The 17,895-nt window shown below is 52.3% G+C and overlaps 1 protein-coding gene across 1 annotated transcript in view; it reads left to right on the top strand.

Annotated features, from left to right (window-relative positions):
- The window catches only part of UNC13B (unc-13 homolog B), a 184,792-nt gene that overhangs the window by 125,758 nt on the left and 41,139 nt on the right, over nt 1-17,895 (top strand). Inside the window, exons 12-13 of the mRNA XM_007947023.1 lie at nt 17,316-17,362; nt 17,421-17,478. Coding sequence (XP_007945214.1) covers nt 17,316-17,362; nt 17,421-17,478 — 105 coding nt within the window. The remainder of the gene's footprint in view (nt 1-17,315; nt 17,363-17,420; nt 17,479-17,895) is intronic.

Below are 17,895 nucleotides of genomic sequence, written 5' to 3'. Positions count from 1 at the left end.
GAAAATAAAGCTTCTGAAAGAAAGCAGCACTAACTCGAAGAATGACACTTGAATGGTAGTGTCCCAGACACTGCTGCAGGCCACTTGAAGGGACTGGGAAACGGGGGGCTAGGGCCGGCATGGAAGTCACGGTTCATTCATACCATTTAGGCAGGTGCATGTGGGGCTCAGGTCTTGGTTACTGGCTCCCTTGTTGCCTTGTCTCAGGGCCCAGCACGCAGCACTGCAGTGCGTGACTCATTTCTCGTTTCAGCTTTGTGATGTTCCTGTGATTATCTTCCCTACTTTACAGACAGGGAAGCTAAGGCACAGAGTGGTCAAGTGCAAAATCTAAGGTCACTGGCGAAGCAGGACCCTCAGACCAGTCGTATTTGCTCAGGCTCTTGTGCAGTTGCGCGCAGAGCTTCCGTCTTGGCTTAGTCAGCAGACTTTCTCCTTTGAGAGAAACAGAATTGCATGCTCCAGCCCTAGTAGGGCCGAGGGCATTATTGTCCAGGGCTGACACGAAACTGGGGGGACTCAAGCCCTGTACAGTTGGTGAGAGAAGGAAGGGGGTGGCTTCGGGAATAGAAATTTTGTATTTGAGGGAGGAGAGAACAACGTTTGGATATGTCAGTCCTGGAATTGGGGGCCCAGGAATCCTGGTTGTGCACAGGGAGAATCCTCTCTCAGGGCCAGGCTGAGTTGGCCAGATGAGGGGCGTGGCTGGTCCTGGCCTCCTGAAGCCTTGGGCTAAGGCAGTAGTCAACACATTGAGCTTCTCCAGTGCCTCTCAGGGTAGCTGGAGTTCTTAGATGAAGGGCTGGAGGTGGAGAGGAGGGAGACAGGAGGGGGATTGACCTAGTTTCTTTGGGTTCTTGGCCTCGTTATTTCTGATGGAAGGAGTCAGCTTTGTTCTTATCCCCATTCCTGGGACTTGTCCTTCTGGTTCCTCTGAGTCTGAGGAAGCAAAGTGCTTTTGAATTCTGGGCCCAAACCACAAGGCAGCCTTTGCTTGACAGTAGGTTGCCTGGGAGGAGTCAGCTTGTGTTCTTCATGGGAAGTGTCCCCCTTTAGGGTTAACGTGAGCGCTGGGAAAAGGTGGGGCTTCCAAGATAGAGAAATCTGATCAAGTCTAGAAATGGGAGAAGCCGGATGGTCAGAGAACGTGAAGACTGGCAGGTCTCCACCCAGCCCAGGTTGCTCTGCCAGGTGACCCAGCAGAACTGGATTGGCAATGCCATGCGTGTCCTTGGGCCTCTGCTCCCCCTTTCATCCCTGTAGCTCTGCTCCTTCCCTACATGTTCCACGTTCTCAGTGAAATGGATGCCCACCCCACGTCGGTAACTGCCCCCTCAGCCTTTGTAGTGCACTCGCCTGTGGCTTAGGGTGTAGTGGCAGGTACTGTCTTGATCAGTTTAGAGGCCAGCAGAGTGCCTTGGAGTCCTCTGCTTTGCCACCAAGTCCCCACCTCTGCCATGCATTGTCCTCCAGGCCCGAGAGCCCGAACAGCCTGCAGTTACCCAGCAGTGGGCAGTGTGCTTGGAATTGTCTTACCCACGTGACGTGTGTAACTGTATGGATTGTGCCTCCAAGTGCAGTACTGGGGAAGGAGGCAGCAGACCCGACTCCATGGGCCAGGAAAGGCTGACCCTTGATAGCCCTTGAGCACTGCAGAGGGGAGGTCAGGGCAGCCAGGCAGAGCCTAAATGGCCTTTGTCTTCAGTTGGGAGCTCCTAGTACCTGTGCCTTCAACCACCTGCCCCTCGATACCAAACATGCAAAATGTTGCCTGATGTCTAGACATTGTCTGCCTACCCATGCTCCTCATTGCAGAATTAGATGTGGAAATTTTTTAAAATTATCCTCCAAGTTTAAAACACTTGCCACGGCCCTTACTTCACTGCAGGGTTGCTGTCGCCAAACAAAAGGAAACACTTGGGGCTGTAAACACAGGGAGGACTGGGCCTTTGAGTGGCGAGTCTCCACCAGCGCAACAACTGGAGGAATGAAAGGAAGCAGCGTTCCTTGTCTTGTGTTGTCTTTCACTGACTCTGCACGCGGCTTGCGCTTTGCTGGTTAGCTGTCTAGCTGTCTGTCTGTTCACCGTGGGCCAGGCCCTAGTGCTGGATTCTGTGAATGTTCAAGTGAGGACTTACACATCAGCCTTGCCCCACCTGCCTCCCAGCAGCTGGTTTCAGTACTGATGCTCGTGGGTTCTTTCCCAGAACCCGAGAACTTGATTTGATTTTACGTCAAAACTAGTGGGAAACCAAAGAGGGAAGACGGCCTACCTGCACCTTTAAGGCCAGGACTGGGAGGCAGGGCAGGGTTGCTCCTGGAGCCTTAGAACAGAACGTTCTTACTTCTCAACAGCTTGTTTCCGATTCACACTGTCCTGCCGTGTTCTGACCTGAGTGCACTCTTTTCCTTTTTCACTAGCTGCAGGGTAGGAGTCAAGCCAGGATCCGGGGGCATGTGCTGCGTCCGGAGACCACACGTGGGGCTGTGCCAGGCAGTGCTGTGGGCCAAGCCCAAGGCATCAGTCATCAAGATTTGCTAGAAGCACTGAAAAGAGCAGGACAGGGTTTTGCTTTCCAAGCCAATCACTAGAAAACATCTTGACCAGAATTAAGCGGGAGAAGCAGACAGCAGCTCAGGCTCTAAGGGACAAAATGAAGCGACTGTTGCAAGAGTCAGAAGAAGCTGTGGCTACCCTGGGAGCCTCCCCCGGGCTTTCCCCAGACCAGGCTAAGGCAGAGGCCGTGCGGGGCTTCACAAACAAGGCCTCAGGCCCTGCTGGGTCCTTACCGGAGGACAGTGCTCTGGGCCCTGGCCGTGCGTCGGCAGCCTCGGCCGCTGGTGGGGATGGACACGGGGGCTTGGCCCAGCAGTGCAGCTCTGGGCAGCAGACCAACAGCCAGCTTCCTCTGGGCTCCGCTGCCTGTGTTCCAGGCTCTGGCTCTCAGGACCTCTCGTCCGCCAGCATCACCATGAGCTGTCAGGAGCCCTCAGAGCGGAACCCGGCCAGGGCACCTGGGCAGAGCTGTGGCCGCGAAGAGCGAGGGCCTCTGGGAGATGTAGTCGAGTGCATCCTCAGAGAGCTGCAGGGCATCAGCCAGCTCCAGATGGAGATTGCGGAGCTGCGGCAGCACTTGAGCCGAGTCCGGGGATCCGTGGACGAGGTCTCCAGCTGTGTCGACTCGGTGCTGAGTGAGATAGAAGGCTTGCAAGGGGGCAGCAGCTCCGGGGTCAAGGGCTGCGTGCAGAAGACCCCAACGCCCCATGTGGACACATGCAATGAGGACACCACCCTGTATCTCTATGGGCTTCCTGAACAAGATGGGGAGGACACCGTGGAGTTGGTAGACCACTTCCTGGCCATGCACTTCTGTGTCAATGGCATTCACTGCCACAGGTACATCAAAGAGGCCTACCGGGCAGGCAGGGGCCCTGCCCCCAGGCCCACCGTGGTGAAGCTTGCCCATCTGGAGCACAGAGACGTCATCTTGCAGAAATCCCTCCTGTTGCAGAGTGGAGGCATCCGGGTTGCCACCAGACAAGGACCAAGCTGGCCACTGGGCCACGAGAATGCTCAGGAGGAGCCCATGACATTTAGGCAACAGCTTTGGGATCACAGTTGGGATTCTTTAAGTCAAGACGAACAAGTTCTTCAGATGGACGCAGGAGACAGAGCTCATCAGATAAGGGCACAGACCCCACAAAGAGAACCACAGGACTCTGAGCAGCGTGGCCTTGGCTTCCTACCGAAGGGCAGCTTAGCAAAGCAAAGCAAGGCGTCCGAGCCGGGAGAAGAGGTCAAAGGAACAGGAAGAGCGTTGCACGTGGGTGGCGGCCGTGACGCACCGACAGGGAGAGAGGCTTCACTGTGTGCCCTCCTCCAGGGCGAGGGACCTTCTCCAGTGTTAACCTGCGAACAAGAGGATGCTGGGAAATCTTGGGCCTTCAGGCAGTGCAGCCAGGGACCTGAAGAATGTAAAGTGGCAAAACGGGAACGTGATCATGGCGATAAAAGCGAGGCCACCCCCTGCCCCTCGCGCTCTGGATCGCTGCCGGACACCGAGAGGCTCGGTACAGAGGACAAGCTCCCGGGCTGTGGAGCTGGCCTTGAGATTCTGAGCTCAAAGCAGCTGGAAGACCTTTTGTCGGATAAGTCCAGAAGATTTGCAAGTCTGAGCTATGACAGTATGAGGGAGGAGGCGATCGTGGGGCCAGAGACTCTCAGTGACTTGGTTCATGTTGACCTCCATGATGAGGAGGAACGTACAGCTCAGGTCCTCAAGGACGTCTTTGACAAATCCTCTTGTGTTCTGCGCGGCTCACAGGAGGATGAAGATGTGGAAATCAAGTTTTATACGAGTAAACTCAGCCGAGCAATTCACCACTTCTGCTCAGCTGTGCAGGGGGTGTTTCAGAAGGTGGAACACAGTGGGTCCCTCAGTCCTGAGGACCTGGAAGGCCGGGGGAGTGGTTCCCAGTCAGAGAGCAGTGGTAGACTTCTCAGGACCGTGAGCTCAGGGGGTGGCCCGGATCCCTCGGCGGAGGAGAGCCTCGGGAGCCAGGGCAGTGAGAGCTTGCTTAGCGTGGCCTCGGGGGGGCCGGGCCTCTCCGCCCTCGGGGGCCAGTCTCCTCAGGACCCCAGCGAACTCTCACTGGCTGCTAATGACTCGCCTCTTGCATGTTCACTGTCAGGTTTCACTCTGGCTCCGTGTCTGGGAAGCGAGACTTGTTCCAGGCCTGGGTCTCCCAAGCAGGGCAAAGTGAGCCTAGAGCACGTGTGTGCAGAGACCATCTACCTCAACAAGTGCATCACCAATTTTAAAAATGTTCTGAAAGAGAAAAGACTGAGGCAGAAAAAACTTTTGCATGAGCTAGTTCAGAAGGCAAACCATCTCCCGGTAGAAGACAGTCCCTCAGGTATTCTGAGTCCCTGTGTCCTGGGGTCCCGGCTGGCTGGGTAGCGCGTGGCCCATCTTCCTCATGTGAGTTCCACAAGGTGAGGGGCACGGTCCACAGCTTGGAACAGTCTCAATCACTTGAGTATGGATTTGAGGCTAATGCTGTGGGGATTGGGGTGAAGGAGTGTCGACAGCAACAGGAGAGAAGTTCCTGTCCTCAGGGAGCTTCCAGTCTGTTGGGGTGAGCTGCAGAAAGTACCTTCTCAAAAGAGATAGGAACATCCGGGCAGAAACAGGTTAGCACTGCAGGACTTCTAGAATATTCCAGGTGTTCAGTGTGTGTGAGGGGTGGAGGCAGGAATACAGAATGAAGTGTATTTGCTCATGGACGTTGGAGGGGTGACAACAAATTCTAAGTTGTTCTTAGACTTTTCCTCTAAGGATTTCTTGCTGCACTGAGATTGCTGTTTGTTCAGGAACTGATGGGGCTTCTTCATGTCACAGGCTGTGGTGGGAACTTCCCTCACCCCAGCCTGTCTGTCCCTTGACACTGGAGCCACCCACAGGGGGCTGTAGTGCCTGCCCCGCCCAGAAACCGGACTTTGCCCTGCACCGGTCTCCCTGTCTTCCTTGTCCAGCACATGGCTGCTCCCCCAGAAACTGGAGGATGGAATGTTTGACCACAGCCAATGAGGACTTTTATCTAGGTAGTGTGGAGATGCGTAGCTTTAAAATCACCTCCAGTCAAAAGTAAATTTGTCCAAAGAGCATGTGTTGAGTTCTTCCAGTTTTGAGTAGAAATGGGGTTGTCCTCTCGTGCATATAACCTGATGAATCTTCCTAAAGCGACATTAAGATGATGAAGCATGTTGTCTTGGCAGAGGTGTGAAGGGACAGGCTTCATTGCTGGGGAGATGGGAGTGTGAACTGCTATCACCTCTAAGGAAGGCAATTGGCAAAATTTATCCAAATTGCAAACATGTCTGTCCTTTGAGTCTTGAATCAACACCACTTCCGGGAATATATTCAGCAGACCTGTGTTTTCATGTGTGAAATGATACATGCTCAGGCAATTTTTGGAGGATTGTTTTTTAATAGTAAAGATTGGAAACAAGCTAAATATTCGTTATGAAAGACTGACTAAATAAAATAGTGGCACCTCTAGGCGAAGGAATATAGTACCATGGAGCTATAAACAGAATGGAACAGCCGTTGACGTGCGGAAATGGAAAAGTAGCTAAGATAAGACATACTGACATACGAAACAAGCAGAGCACAGGACGGTTTGTATAAGATGCTATCATTTATATAAAAGGGAGAAGGAAGGATACCCCAAAACCACCTGTATGTGTCTGCTTGGATACGTATAAAATATTGTGTGAAAGACATAAACGGACTGTCCATGAGGAAGGATATTAGGTGTCTGGGGGACAGGGTGGAAGGGATATTTTCCCTGCATACTCTCTCATACGCTTTAGGGTTTGAATCACATGAATATAATACCAAGTCATAAATTAAATTTAAAAATTAAAATCACATCACTCTCTTTTAAAATAGCCCTAGAACTGCTTCTTGCTGCTTATCAAAAACGTCTCAGTACCTTCGCTTGGCGGTCAGGGTCACAGTTGGTTTACATTTCCAGGCTGATCTCTGCTGTCCCACTGTTGTTGTGTGCCATCCAGTCGGACCCGACTCATAGCGACCCCTCCTTGGGTTTCCCAGGTGGTATCTCTACGGAAGTAGATTGCCCCATCTTCCTTCCAAGGAGTGGCTGGTGGGTTTGAACCACCAGCCTTCTGGTTAGCAGTCAAGTGCCTTAGGCACTATGCTACCAGAGCTCCTGTTATGCACCAGGAAAAACGAATCTTTGCTGTATTGTAAATTTGCCTTCCACCTTCTGTTTTTGGCATAGTCATCTGTACATGCTTCCTCCCAACCCAAGGTGCTGTGTTCACCACGTCACCCTAGCACAGTCTTACTTGTTCTTCAACATACAGCCAAACCATCACCTCCTCCAGCAAGCTTTCTACGTGAAATTCCTCAGTCATAGGGATCTCCCTCCTCTCTGTGCCTTTGGAAAGGCTCATTTTCCAGCAGTATACACAACGAGTGTCCTTCTGACCCTTCTGTGAAAGCAGTGCTTCCTTACAAAGTCCGTCATAAACCTTGGTGGGAGTCGGGGCACCAGCGACGCTTGTGCCGGACTCTTCAGCTTGCAGAGTTCTCTTCCGGACTGCTGGCTGGTGCAGGAACTGTGCCCATGGGAAGCAGAGGGTGGCAGCTGGAGCTGTGATCAGGAGGGGCAGAAAGAGGCTTTCTGAAGTACCAAGAGGAAAGGAAGCCGGAGTTCTGGGTCCCACTCAAGACCTGCTGTGGTTTGAGGGACACAGAGGGCATGGTGGAGGGGACACCAGGCAGTGGCAACATCCCCTCAGAGCTCGTCCCACACTCGACTCAAGCACCATCACATGGAACAGGAGAACTAGAGCCAGGTACGCACACAGACCGTCCCCTTGCCAACTCACACCTGTTACAAAGGCCATGAGACCAGTCCCCTAACCTGGTCAGCTGCTTGACAGTGGCTGCTACCACAGTGAAGCTTTTAAGAAACCAGCTTTGCTTTTCCTTTGCTGATCTGGTTGGTGACTTTTAAGGTGGGCCTAAGTTTACTGGTTGTAACTTCTCATTATTTTGAGTTTTTAGTTTTACCCACATCTATGATAGGTTCACGTCACTGTTTCAAATACTCTGTGTGCATTATATAAAATTCAGTGCTTTCATTCCCGGCACTCTACTGAAAGGGCCAACAGATGATCACCCTGTTGCCAGATCTCATGGTCCGTTTTCAGTCCTCCTCTTAGTCAGCCAATTTGCAACTTGACACAGTTGATTATTTTTTTTGTTGTTGTTGTTTTCAGCTTTGTTGAGTTTTCATTCACATACCATAAAATTAACCCTTAAAAACCTTGAAAGCGTGTGTAATTCAGTGCTGCTTAGTAGTTCATGAAGTTAACGCAACCATCAGCACTGTCTAATCACATAACACTGTTAATCACCCCAAAGAGAAACCCCGTACCGTTAGGAGTCAGTCACCAAGCTCCCTTCCCTCAGACCCTGGCAGCCACTCATCTACCTTCTGTTTCTAAGGATTTGCCTGTTTTGAACGTTTTATGTAAATGGGATCATACAACTTGTGGCTGGCCTCTCTCATGTCACGTGATGTTTTCCATGATCTTCCATTTCATAGCATGTGCTCCATTCCTTTTTGGGCCAAATGTTTCATGGTGCGCACGCCCCTACCACATTTTGTTTATTAGTTGGTGGACATTTGGGTTGTTCCTGCTCTTGGTTATCGTGAATAACGCCTCTTGGAGGGTTTGTGTGCAGATTTTGGCGTGGGCCTCTGTTCTCTCAGGTACGCACCTATGAGTGGAATCGCTGAGTCACACACGTGGTAACTCTGTGTTCAGCATTTTGAGCAACTGCCAGAGTGTTTTCCAAAGCAGTTGCATCATTTGACGTTCCCACCAACAGTGTCGGAGTTTGTGCATTTCTCTACATCCTCACCAGCCCTTGGTATTGTCTGTCTCTTTGATTATAGCCATCCCACTGTGGGTCTGATTTTGGTTTTCATTTGCATTTCCCTCATGACTAATGACATTGAGCATCTTTTCATGTGCTTATTGACCATTTTTATATCTTTCGGGAAGAATATATATTCATATCCATCCTTTGCCCATTTAAAAAAACATTAGTTCTAAATCACTGAGTTGTAATGGTTCTCCATATATTCCAGATACAAGTCCCTTGTGAGATCTACAATTTGTGCATATTGTCTCCTGTTCTATGGGATGAGCTTTTCATGTTCTTTGTGGTGTCCTTTGATGCACAGAATTTTTCAGTTTAATGAAGTTCAGTTTATTTGTTTGCTGTGTCACTGGTGCTATTGATGTCATGTCTAACAGCCATGGCCTAATCCAAAGCCATGAGGATTTATTTACACCTGTGTTTTCTTCTGGGAGCTCTGGTGACGTAGTGCCTAAGGCATTTGACTACTAACCAGAAGGCTGGCAGTTCAAACCCTCCAGCCACTCCTTGGAAGGAAGATTGGGCAATCTCCTTCCATAGTGATGCCTCGGAAACCCAAAGAGGGATTGCTTTGAGTTGGATCCAACTCGAAGGCAGTGAGTTTTTTTGTTTTTGTTTTCCCCTAAGACTTATGATTTTAGCTCTTAGAACTGTGATTCATTTTGGATTTATTTTTGGGGAGGAGCCCTGGTGGCACAGTGGTTAAGCATTCAGCTGGTAACCAAAAGGTAAGTGGTTTGCCTTGGAGAGAGCAATATGGGAGAGAGAAGGGCTGTGTATGCCCAGGGAGGCAGCTCAGGGGGCAGGAGTGCATGCAGGGATGGACACAGGGAAGAGGTATTGGGGTAAATGAGACAAAGTGTATGTGAACTGCTGTGTGGAAAGTGAATTTGCTCTGTAAATTTTCACCCAAATCACATTGAAAAAGAAAAAAACTTCCGTGGTTTGGATCCACCGGCTGCTTTGTGGGAGAAAGATGTGGCAGTCTGCTCCCATACAGTTAGATCCTTGGAAACCTTAGGGAGGCAGTTCTGTGTCCTGTGGGGTTGCTGTGAGTTGGAATTGATTAGACAGCAACAGGTTTTTGTTTTTTTGGGGGAGGGGTGTTGGAGAGGTAGGGTCCAACTACAGTGTCACGCATATGGTTATCCAGTTGTCCCAGCACCACTTGTTGAAAAGTCTTATCTCCTCCCCATTGAATTATCTTAGCACCCTTGTCAAAACTCAACTGACCATAAATGTAAGGGTCTGTTTCTGACTCTGAGTTATAGTCCATCTCTCTGTATTTATCCCATATGCTTCAATTCCTTCTCTTTGGAACATGTTCTTCCTCTGACTTCCAGAATACTTCTCTGTCCAGGTTCTCCCTGCCATTATTGGCCAGGCCTTCTCAGTCGTCTTTGCCAGACCCGCCTCATCTCCCCTGCCTCTTTGTAGCATCCCAGGACTCAAGCCTGACCTCTTGTTCCTACGCACTGCCTAGGTTATCGCCTCGATCTCATGGTTCATGGGCCGTCCTAGATGTTTGTCCTCAGCCAAGACCCCTTCGCTGAACACAGGACTCCACATCTACTTCACATCTCCATTGGATGTGAACAGGCGTTGCAGTTTAACACACGCACGCCCGCCCGCCTCCCAGTCCTCCTCCCCAACCCCTGCCAACCTGCGTTGCCCATCGTCTTCCTTGCCAGTAACTGGCAGCTCTGTCCTGCAGCTCCTTTGACTCTCACAGCTGACCCTGGTCAGTCCGTTACTGTGTGTGCTGCCTCTGCCTTTAAAATGCCCGGACTCTTAGCACTCACCTCCACCTGCGCCACCGCCATTTTCTCTGTGTAGGCTGTTGCAGTGTCTCCAGACTGGTCTCCCTGCTCCTTTCTACCCTGGTCCCTCTATGGTCTCTTTGCCCCACAGCCACCAGAGTAATCCTTGTAAAAGTGAGTCAGATCACGTAATCTCTTGGTCCTCAACTCTCCAGTGATTTTCTCTTTCACTTAAAAGAAAAGCCAACCCTGCAAAACCCAGTTGGAACTGGCACCCCTTTGCAGCTTACTTTTCTTCCTCACCAGTTACGCTCTCTCCTGGACTTTAGATCGACTGGTATGCTCTGCCTGAAATGCTTTTCTCCTAGAACTCTGGAGGTTTCCTTATTCATCTCCTTCAGGTATCTGCTCAGATACTTCCTTATCCACAAGGCCTTCCCTGAAAACCTTGGATAAAATTGTAACTCCAACACCATCCTCGGAACCCCTAACTTTTTCCCTCACCCCAGTCTGTTCAGCACAGCTTCTCTTGTGGCTAAGAGTGGGTGCACCTTTCCTCTGAGGCCAGACCGCGGAACCAGAAGGCCTGTTTTCAAGTCTGGCTTTGCCACTTGCTGTGACTTTAGGGCATTTTCTTAGTCTCTCAGAACTTCAGTTAAATCAACAAAGAGCGATTGTGATAAAAGTATTCACTGCATAGAGTTGGGAGAATAAGTGAGTTTATGAAAATAAAATGCCGGAGTCGTGGTAAGTGTTCAGTGTGGCTGGCTGCTGCCATCCTCCCTGGCCTCGTGTGCATCGCCCGCTCCTCCTAGCAACACAGGAGCTTCCCAGGGTCTGGGACTGCCTTTCACTCGCTGCAGCATCCCCAGCACTGAGAACAGGGCCCCGTGTGCAGAGGCTCTCAGTAGTGTTTGTTGGACAAGTGAATCCCCACGATGACCCTGGCAGGGGCTGTTCTCGTCCACATTTTACAGATAAGGACATCCAGCCTCAAATAAGTTGACTGCTGCAAGTTGACCCCCAAGTACAGTGGGGCTAAGATTGTGTTACGGGGCATGTTGGAGGTTGGTGGTGAGGTACGCCATGTCCTCATAACACTGACCGGAAGAGTGAGATCATCCCGGGGAGCAGGAATTTTCCTGCAAAGCAAGTGTTCTATAGACACAGAGCACTTAAATCTGCGGGGGTCCTAAGGTGCTTAGAAAGTCAAGAGGCACAAAAAGTTTGTTAATAAGAAAAGTTGTGGGTTTTTTTTTTTTTTTTTTTAATTTATGCTTGTCCCTGGGGTGGGACAGAGTAGCTCGTTCAAGCAGTCCCTAGGAGTGCGGAAATGGTTCAGGCTACTGGCTAAAAGACCTCTCTCTTCTTTGTTGGAGGACAGAGAGGCATTTCCTTAGACAAGCTGCTGTTTTCTAAGCCCTGAACGTTTCAGATGCCTTTTTATACATACAGACAGGTTTAGTAAATACGTGTTGGACACCTTACCAATGCTGGGAGTTGGCTTAAGCCCTTCAGTTCCAGAGGTGAATAATCCGTGCACCTCTAGCTCTCAGGTCCACAGTGTGTAAAGGAAGACATTTATGCAGATGGTTACAAAGGAAAGGAGCAGTGTTTAAGCACTTGGCTGCTAACTGAAAGGTCAGCAGTTCGAACCCACCAGTGGCTTCGTGAGAGAAAGATGTGGTGGTCTGCTTCTGTAAGGATTGACAGCCTAGGAAACCCTATGGGGTCATTCTAGTCTGTCATCTAGGGCACTGGGAGTCGGAATCGACTTAACGGAAATGGAACAGAGTAAACACTGCCACAGACAGTGAACACGTAGAAGCATGGAGCCACCATGGGTGCATGGTGGGGAGGTGCCTAATTCTGAGTTTTGGGGTGAAGACACATAAATCTTCACAGAGACACTGATATTGAGCTAAGTCTTAAAGAGCAGATGGGAGCCTGCCCAGACGAGAGGTGTGGGCGGGAGGTGTGCCGCCTCAGGTGTGATGGGCAGCATTCAGGGAGACTGGAATGCAGGAGAGGAAGGAAGGAGGCTCTGAAGACGGGGTGGGTACCATGTTGAAGAGCTGTTTGTGCTAAAGACGGAATGTGAATTTCATCCTAAAGGTGGTGGGGACCACTGACGGGATTAAGCAACGAAAAGATGTGATCAGAATTTTGAAATAGAAAATGTGGAGGGTGGATCACAGACTAGCAAGTCTAGTGGCCAAAAAAAAAGAAGAAAAAACAACCAAACTCACTGCCATCGAGTCGGTCCTGAGTCATAGTGACCCCTCCTTGGGTTTCCAAGCCAAGGCAGTATCTCTACAGAAGTAGGTTGCCCAGTGTTCCTTTTGAGGAGTGGCTGGTGGGTAAAGGGGTCAGTTTGGAGTTTCTTAATGTGGCCCAGATGCTGAAGGCCTGGATGAGGGCGGCAGCACGTGGAAATGGATGGGCAGCGTAGATGCCAGACACTTAAGTAGTAGAATATAGAAGGCACAGTGATTGGCTGGATGGGTGGGGAGGGGAAGGGAGGGACCGGATGGATGGCTGGGCTCTCACGTGTAAGATACAGGCCAGGGGAGTTTGGAGGACTAAGTGTGGCGTCTGGACATATAGAATGTGAACTCACCATGGGCTAGCCAGGTGATATGCAGTGGGCAACTGGTGTGTGTTGGAGTAAAACAGGGATCTGAAGGTTAGGTGTAACTGCTTTGAGGCATGGAAGGGAGCTGACTAGGAAAATGGCGGAGTGGGAAAGCTATGCCACGTGACGCTGAGGGTGCAGCCATGGTCCTGGCTGTGCAGTAGTGGAATTTGTCACGATGCAGCATCTGAGTAGCAGGAGGAGGAGGGACGGAATGTAGATGCCCTCTTTTTCCATCACAACTGCGTTGATTGTGACTCCTGGCGACCCCGTGTGTGGCCGAGGGAACCGTGTCCATAGCGTTTTCAGTGGCTGAATTTTCAGAAGTAGACCATGAGGTCTTTCTTTTGTCCTGTCTGTGGACAGGCTTGAACTTCCAGCCTTCCTGTTGGCAGCTAAGCCATTTGCACTCACCAGGGACTCCTAGGTGCACTAAACCCAACCCAACCCACTGCCATCAAGGGATTTCTGCTCATAGTGACTCTAGAGGACAGAATAGAACTGCCCCACAGGGTTTCCAGGGCTGTCAGTCTTTACAGAAGCAGGCCTCCTCTTTTTCCCATGGAGCAGCTGGTGGGTTCAAACCGCCAACTTTGTGATGAGCAGTCAAATGCCTTAACAGCTCCGCCGCCAGAGCTCCCTAGCCTGAGTGCAGTAGGAGGGCTTCACTAATTCTTGCTTGGGTGAGCATCAGGGAGGGCTTCTCAGAGCTGTTCTTTGGAGGATGAATTGGATTTTATCCTGTGGAAAGGAGGTGCGAGGTGCTATTTCAGGCTGATGACTGATCGAACAGAATGAGTAAATCAACACATGGAGTTTTGAACATATGACCTGTTTAGGAAACAAGGCTGTCGTGGGCAGTTAGGTTATAGGAAGGAGGGGAAGGGAGGAGAGTGCTGGGCCTGGGGCCATGTCCTGGCGTCTTGTCAACAGATTGGTGTTTATTCTTTCGGCTTTGTGGGGAGGTTTAGAGAATAGGACACAAACCAAGTTGCTCAGACACGGCGTGTAGGATGAATTTAAGATAGTGGAGGAGGAGAGAAACGTTTCCAGTTGGAATCACGGGGTCAGTTAAAGTGTGCCCTGCCTAATTTTTCTTATTCAAAGGGAGCTGAGTGTTCTGGGGGAGGTGGGGACTAGATAGAGGAGAGAGATGTCCCCGTTGCAGGAAGTGTCTCTCTTGTCTCACCCACCTTCCTGGAGCTGCACTATTTTGAGGGAATTCCTAGTTCATAGTTCAGTCTTCTGTCAGGACAGGCCTCGTGTCATCAGAAATAGCTTGAAAAATCGGGAACTTGTGGATTCGTTTCTTGGCTTCTCCCTCCTGTTTGTGATGGGTTGTCTGCGGGTCTGTAAGAGGAAGGGAGAAGCAAGCGGAGAGGGGCTGAAGGGCCAGTGTAGATGGACTTGCCCCAGAAGGGAAGCCTGTGGCCCTGTCCCCTGTGACCTAGGAGGCAGCGCAGTGTCGGACAGACAGGAAGGGGGTGACCTGGGCTCTGTTCTCCCCCCTGTGGTCGCTCAGGTCCTCTGGAAGTGGTCCCTTCCTTCGGATCATTGTCCTCAGTTTGACAGTTAATGAGTCACGCCTGGGATAGCCCTTCGTGTTTTACCCCTTAGGCCCGGTGACTCCTGTTAGGGCAGTGGCCAGCTGATTCCCCAGGGCCCACAGCCCTGCAGCATCCTGGTCCTGGCCTTACCTCGGCCCTGGGAAACAGGCCAGGACGTGCTGGGCACTCACGGCCAAGCCCACTTGGCAGAATGCAGAGGCTCGGCTGCCAGGCCTCTGGGTTTTGAGCCTCCTCTCAGGTCCTTTTCGGGGAGCTCACGTGGCCTCTGAGGCGGCCATGCATTCTGTGCTTGGACAGCTCGGACAGCTTGTTGGGGTGGCCCTTGGTCATAGTGCGGCTCCTGTGGCCCTGGCTGCAGGCCACTGTGGAGTGCTCCAGTAGACTTTGCCCTTTGGTCTGAGTAGCCCTGGAATGTTCATACTAAAAAGCAGGGAGCCGCCACCGTAGGAGGTAAGGATTCTGGGCGCCAGTCAGCCAGGCCCTGTGAACGGCCCAGGTGTTCAGACGGCCTCGCTGTCCATGGGTTTAGCTGACGTTTTCTGTCGGTTCCTTGCTAGAGGACTGAGTCTAACAACATGTCTACCCTCTTTCTCTGCTCTTTCTCTCCTTGCAGAAGGAAAGCGAGGAGCCCTTCAGGTTGTGCCTCGGGCCCCTGGGCCCTTTCTGTCGTCTGTTCTCCACCCCTCCCTCATGAGCTCGGGGCCATGTGCATGACCCGTGCTCTGAGCTCTGGCTCATCCGGACGGGGGCCTCGCAGTTCGTGTGCATGCCGTGTGCTTCCGTGTGCAGCTGCGGACATCCCGGGAGCGCAGCGGGAGGATGTGTGTGCCTGCATGGGTGCGGGTCAGCCTAGCATGCGTGTGCTTCTCCTTGTCCTCAGTGTGACTGCCCCGCCCATGGGGGCGGCCCTCTGCACCGTGCTCCGCGTGTCACGCTCCTTGTGCCTGCAGAGCCGTGCTGAGCCCAGCGTGCATGCACACGCGGCGTCTGAGAGCAGGCGCGGCTGCAGGCGAGTGGCCTCGGCACCAGCTCTGCAGGCCTCTCGCCTGGTGCCCTCGTGCATAGCAGTGCAGAGCGCCCACGGCCTGTGAGCGCTGCTTTGCCATGTCAGCAGGCTTGCCTGGCACGTGACTGCAGGCTCCAGTGCCCACTGTCAGTCCTCCCCACTTGGCTGTGTGCACACGCTCTGTGGCCGTCAGTGCAGGGTCCGTGCTCACCTTGTGGTTCCTTTGGGGCAAGAGTTGTGTCCTGAAATTTGCCTCCTGTGGGTCCTTCCACATCTCTTTCTACTCCCCCGGGCTCCCTTCAGCACCCTGCGTGTGCAGGCTCCTTCAGACGTGGCGGCCCCTCCACGCACATTGAGTGTTCATGATCTGAACCTATGAGCCCTGGCTTCTGAAGACGTTTTGGGACTCTATTTCCTTAAGCCCAGTGGTCTCTGGCAAACATTTGATTGTGGGTAGTAAGAATCTGCTTGGTACAGTCGCTGCTTTTGAAGGGAAGATGAGACCTGGTTGGTAGGCTCTGGGGCGTGGCGATGAGCACCCCTCTCGGGCAGCCTAGGAGACAGAGTCTCTCTGCTGGCTCTCACCACTGCTGTTTCTTTTGCTGTCCCCATTGTCTTTTGCTTCAACCACTTCTGCTGCCTTTTGGGCCTAGTGCCCCCTTTAATTTCATCCACTTACAGAACCAGGGCGGTAGGTGGAGGAGGTGGGCGGGCCGTGAGGGGCGGTGGGCGGGCCGTGAGCAGCGGTGGGAGGAGGAGGTGGGCAGCGCTAGAAGGATGTTAAACCTGAAGTTCCTCCTGAGCCTTCTGCTGACCCAGGTCGTGTTGCTCACCTTTCCATCTGCCGCTGGCCCTGCCGTCTGTCCTGTTCTCCTCTGCCTTGCCCCCTCCCGTCCATAGCTGCTCCCACCGTTAGCGCTGCTGGAACGTCACCCTGCTGTCTAGAGCTGAGCAGCCCACTTCTGCCTCCTTTACCCTGGAGCTAGAGCCCAGGTGTCAGGACACGGGGCGTCGCAGGGGTGCCAGGGCACATGGAGCCACAGGAAGCCCCACCCTGCCGGCCCAGGACCTGCTGTGCCCACACCCCACGCAGTGCTGCTTCTCTGGAGAGCCTGGCGGCTGTGAAGCTGTCTTCTGCACGCTGCCTCAAGGACTTGCTCTGGTTTTTGTGTGTGGAAATCTTTCAAAGTTTTTTGTTGTTGCCGTATACCTTTCTTAAATTATTTTTAACTTTTTACTGAATTCTCTTCAAATCCACCAGAGTGATCACCCTAGTGTCTGATCTGCCCCAGGTTACCCGGTTACATAGAGTCTGTGAGACGCCTAAGAGGTAGAGGTCCCATGTCTCTGTGTGCTCAGTGTCATTAAACCAAGGGTTCAAGGATCCAAGCTAAGTCAAACCCAAGATGACCTGGGGATCCAGGAAGCCCTGCCACGAGGTCTCAGGAACGTGGCTGGAAGACCTGACTCCTAGGAAGTTGTTCTTTTGCTTTGGGGAGGCCTGGCGGCGTAAGCGGACCCTTATCTTGGGCACGGCTTATTGCTGTGTATTCCCGTGGGTTGTGTGAGGGGTGTGTGTCCTGGCAGCTGCCACACTCACGGTGGTCCGAGCCCTGCGTCTGGATGAGCTGGGCCCTAGAGCCTCTGTGCTCCCTGGGAAGACGGGAGGCCGAGCACTGCTTGTCACCTCGGCAGCCTCCTTGTTGCCTTGGCTGACCGCGACATTGGCTTAGACCTCAGCTGCCTGTCAGCACAGGGCGGTGCTGTCTACACCACTCTCTGCTTCCCACTTGACGGCTCACTGCTCAGCTTGCAGCCTCCTGTCTCTCCCAGGATCTCACTTTTTGTCTCTTTTTAAAGATTCCAGATGATGGTGACCACTCTCTGCCCCGGTGGATCCCTGAAGGGTAAGTGATTCCCTGCACGGGTTCTGGGGATTTCATAAGTCTCTCTTGCTGGTTTTAGCCTTTCCATTGAGAAGCAGAGGAGACACCTGGATCCTGGGAAAAGAAGAGGTTCCGTCGTAGGCTGGCTGGTTCTCGGGGACGAAGGAGAGCCTTGCAGATGGAACCCTCAGGGCTTCCCCCATCCTCGCCTGTGGAGTTTCTGCTCCGCTGCATCCTGGCGGTGACACGGACGTCAGGGCCAAGCGTAAGGGAGCTAGAAAGACACCTGCACCTGGAGACCTCGCCTCCCGTTCCCCTGTCACTGGGGCGGCTGATCAGATTACTCGTCGGGGCTCAGTCCCGCCTCAGCCCCGTGAGCCACCCCCTTCTCCACTTCAGTCTGGACACGAGCAGCACCCTTCCGAGATTTGCGTGTTGTGTCTGTGCTTCCGCTCTGGGAGGTCAGGCCACGTGATCACACCAGAGAGTCATTTCAGGCCGCTCAGCTGCTGCCTGTCAGTTCTGTCCGTTTAGAGGGAAACGATTGAAGGGCC

Source organism: Orycteropus afer, unplaced genomic scaffold, assembly GCF_000298275.1.
Source record: "Orycteropus afer afer isolate SDZICR_OR568_19922 unplaced genomic scaffold, OryAfe1.0 scaffold00174, whole genome shotgun sequence".
Taxonomy (NCBI): domain Eukaryota; kingdom Metazoa; phylum Chordata; class Mammalia; order Tubulidentata; family Orycteropodidae; genus Orycteropus; species Orycteropus afer.
This window is presented reverse-complemented; position numbering and strand designations above follow the sequence as displayed.